The 5,008-nt window shown below is 42.1% G+C and overlaps 1 protein-coding gene across 3 annotated transcripts; it reads right to left on the bottom strand.

The window, feature by feature from the left end:
• Positions 1 to 6: 6 nt before the first annotated feature.
• On the bottom strand, positions 7 to 5,002 carry UBIAD1 (UbiA prenyltransferase domain containing 1). Of its 3 annotated transcripts, none has more exons than XR_004842968.1 (3): positions 4,457 to 5,002; positions 1,424 to 3,546; positions 7 to 1,146 (listed from the first exon to the last, which is right to left on the bottom strand). XR_004842968.1 is itself a non-coding variant. In XM_009646449.2 (2 exons), the coding sequence occupies exons 1-2, from the start codon at positions 4,977 to 4,979 to the stop codon at positions 3,059 to 3,061; spliced, it is 1,011 nt and encodes a 336-aa protein (XP_009644744.1). In that variant the 5' UTR covers positions 4,980 to 5,002; the 3' UTR covers positions 7 to 3,058. The 3 variants fall into 3 exon arrangements, 1 of the variants encoding a protein (XP_009644744.1); XR_004842967.1 differs by having other exon boundaries at positions 7 to 1,815; positions 2,747 to 3,546; XM_009646449.2 differs by having other exon boundaries at positions 7 to 3,546.
• Between the last annotated feature and the right edge of the window lie 6 nt (positions 5,003 to 5,008).

Raw genomic sequence — 5,008 nt, 5'->3', positions numbered from 1 at the left:
AAGAGACCCAGCATCCTCATCACAAAACAAACTAATAAAGGAACCTCTCTTACCACTCAATGTCTATGTGGAGATTATTTTGGTCTACTTACATTGGTTAAGTCACCTGTTAGGTTAGTTCATACCTAAAATGTTATCTAGTACTAACATGCTTTTGGAAAGCACACAGAGATAAAGCACTTTTTACTTTCAAAGCTCTCTATGACGATGATGTCTGCTCAGCATCCCTGTGAGGTAGGCAAAAATCAGCTGTTTTCTGAGACACAGAGAAGTTAAGTGACTTCCTCAAAGCCATGGTGAAGAATGTGTTATTTACTATTAATATCCTTAAGAACCTGGAATGATACTGTTTTTCACAGACAGGGAACTGGAGGCATCTGCTAGTAAGGAATTACTGAATTTTCATCTCATTCTTACTATTAAAATGCTTTGAATCCCCCTCACCTTGAAAAGTGTTCCACTAACATGTACTAGTGAGCTCTTCCTTCATCTCTGTAACAAAAAGCACTGGTCCTTTCCAGCAGAAAGCAGACATCCTACGCAGGGGGCTTTTCCCTGCTAGTAAAGGGTAGCCTAGATGTAATTAGAGTGACATACACTACTCCACCAATGATCACATCCTAGATCTTTCCATCATTACAATTACCACTATCAAAGATATGAGCCAAATATTAGTTACTTTAAGGAATTTAGCTTGAGTACTCTAGTTTACGTAAAAGAAGTAGAAAAAGATAACTGTCCATTCTCTTAAATTGATACCTATACAAGAACAAACCATCATAAAATAAAGCACGCAGCTGCTACAAAGGGTAGCAACAAAGCCATGCTGGGATTAACCTCATAAACCCACATATCCCCAGTTGCAAGGTTAACAGATTCACCAGCTCAGTCCATATCCCTAGGAAAGCTTTTGCTTCGCAGGAAAGTGAAGTGGGTCTCAGAGCCAGGCTCTTCATTATTCTATAGGTCCACAAAGACATACCAGTAGATACTGTGTTGGGTATATCTGTATTGAAATATATATATCCCCCTTCATCCAGCTGAGCTGAACTTCGGCATTTTCTCCTCATGTTTCTAATCCAAACAAGTATTTTGCTGTAGAAAGCAGCACACAGTTGCTGAAGTCCATCTCCTCTTGTCTTTTGCCTAGTGAGATTAGAGATCATTTGCCCAATTTTAATAAAAGATGAATCTGTGGCTCATAAAATATGCCTGCAAAGAGTCCTTCCCATTGACTACAGCTCAGTTGCAAAGCAGGAGACCAACAGCTGGGTAACAATGGATAACATGAAGACATAAAAAAGTCACTTAAATGTCTATACCATGTAATCTTGTACCATCAACTCAGCTTTACTACTGTCAGTACACTCCACTAATATAACACTCGGCACTTTCAGATGAACACCACAAGGGTGTAACTTACCTATGACAGATGCAGGATAACACCATGCTAGTTTATTGCTGTTTTATTGCTCACACTTAAAAGCCCTTCATATAGTGGTTAGCACACTCTCACTTGGTTCAAAAGCAAGGTTGTGCTCCAGGCACCAGTTCAACACCTGTATCAATTCCTCTGAAGCTTTCCACAACTCCAATAAACTAACTTTTCACCAAACCCCTGAATATAGGAAATGAACACTTTTTCTTCAACACAAAATTCAGTTGCCACTGAGTAACATGGTATGGATCAAATCAATCTTTGCACTGGAAGTCAAACTTTTTCTCAGTTGTGTTTGGCATTTTTTTCACACTGCTACATAATTGCTGAAACAATCAGTTCTCCAAATGGCCACATGAATAATCAAGTGGCAAGGTCTGCAGAAGAAAACAAAACAATGTAGTAAGGTGTAGAGGGGCAAAAAAAAGAGGTGAGGAACTTCACTTCAGAGATAACATTTAAATATGATTCAGTCACACTAACTGGACTCTAGTAGGAAGAAGCTTATTAACAAAAATGGTTTATTTCTGTTTCCAGTCCTAATTCTTATTCAGAGCCAACGCAATAATCCTCGTTTCTTTTTCCTAACCCTGTATCTTTCCCCTTTGCTCAACTGGGCTTCTTTTTGGGCTTCTTACTATAAGACATTTGATTACAATACTCCAGGCCTCTAAATAAACAGAGAACAACCACTGAAAAAGTAATTTTTTTTTTTAAAACTACGAATTTCTTCTTCCACTCATATAACCATTAATCTATATCCAGACAGAGAAATCTGGCACTCTGTCAGCTCCCCCTTAACTCCAAGACTGTCATTTCAGAGAACGAATTCTAAGCAAATGCAAAAATGGAAACTACTTGTTTTTCTATGCATTGAGGGCTTTTCAGCTTCAGCTTTTGTAGCAGAATAGAAGTTTACTGGTTTTGGCTTAAAGTTTGTGCAGAGGGCTATTTGTGCTCCATTTTAGCACCAACATCCCACAGAAATACATAACTTTGAAATTTCTAGACTATAAGGACCAAGCAGAAGCAACTGCATTTCGGGGGGCTTGGAAATAAAAGCTCAAAATTTGGCTAGAAAAAAAAACCAACAAAAATTAAAACATAGAGCAGATAAAAATGAACTGTGCTCACAAGGGAGTGAAGTAATAGCACCTACATTATTGTGATGCTAAACATTTGGCAGTGTTTTCTGTTTACCACACAGGAGCCACTGGACTCCTTGATCAAGGTAAGAAAAGGAGTCATAAGAGCAATCACTGTGCTTATGAAGGGAACAGAGAGTTTGTGTTTGAGGCTCAATCTTACTTTCATTGAGTTGACAGTGAAAGAATTCAGTGACAGAAGCATGAGGTTCTTTAAACACTTCCTTGTCCTCACGTTGCCTTGCTCCCCTGAAGCAAAGCTGCAAAGTTCACCCCTTCCAAAGAACTGACAGATCACTTTTTTAAGTCCATTGCACAAGCTAACCAAGACCAGAAATTATAAAATTCACATACAATCAACAGCTCAAGACAGTCTCTTCATTCTTCCCACTGTCCATAATGGGTCATCTACCCATATAATTCACTGTTAATCAGCATTAATACTGATTTGTGAGGCCTGACTCTACAGCTCTTGTTACAGTTTGGGCAGAGCACCAGCTGGTGCTAGTGTAATACCAAAAACATAGAAAAGCCCCAAGAGGAGATTCAGTTTGGCTGTCCGCTGAGGAATTTTGTTGAAGCTCTGACTCCGAAACTGCCTCTCCAGTGAAAATGCCATCGGGATGGTGAGTAGCGGCAACGCCATGCTGATGGTATAGCGTGTGGCCAGCACACAGAAAATCAGGTAGGGCAAGAAGAGCAGCACGGTGTAGAGAATATAGGAGAACGCAGGGCCGATGAGGATGGCCAAGGTGACAATACCCGCCTGCCGGTCAGACTCCATGTCTCGTGTGTTGTTGCTGTGCAGGATGGCCTCAGTACTGAGAGCTAGTGGGATAGCGTAGAGCAGTGGTGAGACAGACAGATAACCAACCTGCACAGCATGGGCAAACATGACAGCCAGGGGCCCAAAGGTGATCAGGATCACCACGTCTCCAAGTGCAAAATATTTAAATCCAATTCCTGTGGCAAGACACAAGAATAAAATGAAGCATCGTCAAACAACTCAAATGACAGAAGAGAAAGGATAATATAATAAATCAGCCCTTCCCACAGAAATATTGTAAAATGACCAATGCTATGGCTGAGAAGCACATCTTCTCTTTTTTCCAAAGATAATAGAGGAAATGCAGCTTCTGAATTTCCCCAGTCAAACAACGTAACAGAAACTAAGGTCCACATTCTAATACCCGTCTTCACATCTAGAAGTACCTATTTCTGCAGAAATCTATAGAAATAAGGCACTCTTTAGTGTGATCATGCATACTAGAACCTGATCCTGAAGAAATATATAAAGTGCTTGGAACAAAACACAAAACTGACAAGATTCTTTCAAGAAAACTAACATAACTGTTTGCCTTTTTGAAATTGAGTTTGTTTTTCTTCTGCTGATAATCATGTTTGTATCTACCCAAGGCTGGAGGACAATAAAAACATCCTCCTCTTATTAAGAACAAACACAAACTGTTCTACGTTCACAATGAAACTCCATCTAGAGAATAACAACCAAACATTCCAAAACAAAGTAACAGATTCCACCAGTGGAAAAGAACATATGCAGTGAGCTGTACTGCTGAGGGATACAAGACACACATCATGAAAAGTTTCAGCAATAGTTCTGATGAGCATCTAAAGCCATACATATAAACAACGTCTCAATGCCACCTTCTAAGTGAAGGGCTCTGTGTGTCTCTTCCCACATCAATCAGTGGCAAAGAATACAAGTTTACGTACTAGTACTCCAGGATATACCACCAAATATTTTTATGGCAGTTAACTAGATAGATCACTTGCATCTTCTAGAAACTCTTGACAAGTCAGCTAATTCTGTCATTTACATTCAGATTCACAGCAAACAGGATACAGTACTTACCTCCAGTGTAAAGGAAGGAGCTGGAAAGTCCTCCAAAGTAAATCAGGGCCAGGTGCTCCAGCTTGAGCGTTGAGAGAGCGTAGAGCCCAGCAGCACAGATACAGCCCACAGTATAAAGGAAGACTCCAAACCGGACTACGTCCTGAGGCTCTAAAATCTGGTCCACCAAAGTCCTGTCATCACTCTTCTTGTGATCGATGCCTTTGGAGAAGTCGTAGTAGGTATTCACCAAGTTGCCAGCTCCGTGCACAGCCAGGACGGTCACGGCGCTTCCCACCAACAGCCCCGGGTCTAGCGCTCCCTCGGCCCGGTACGCCAGAGCGCTGCCGAGGGCCACGGGGGTGAGGGAAGCACTGAAGCTCCAAGGTCTGAGCGCCAGCACATAGGCCGCGCACTTCTGCCTCCAGGTGCCGGGGGGGACCCTCTCCGCGCCCGCCAGCGCGGCTCCGGAGCCGTTCCTCTCGCTCCCCCAGGGGCTCTCAGTGCTAATGCTGATCTTCTGCGCCGGGTCTCCCGGACCCATGCCTCGGGTCTCCCGCCGCCCCGCCTCAC

The sequence above is a fragment of the Egretta garzetta genome, unplaced genomic scaffold (genome assembly GCF_000687185.1).
Source record: "Egretta garzetta isolate BGI_Z169 unplaced genomic scaffold, ASM68718v1 scaffold69, whole genome shotgun sequence".
NCBI classification, from domain to species: Eukaryota; Metazoa; Chordata; class Aves; order Pelecaniformes; family Ardeidae; genus Egretta; species Egretta garzetta.
This window is presented reverse-complemented; position numbering and strand designations above follow the sequence as displayed.

Excerpts from the sequence above, each read along its gene's own strand:
- UBIAD1 (XM_009646449.2), bottom strand. The coding sequence starts at position 4,979 with ATGGGTCCGGGAGACCCGGCGCAGAAGATCAGCATTAGCACTGAGAGC. Across the intron at positions 3,547-4,456 it reads CTCCTTCCTTTACACTGGAG|GAATTGGATTTAAATATTTT; the intron begins GTAAGTACTGTA and ends GTCTTGCCACAG.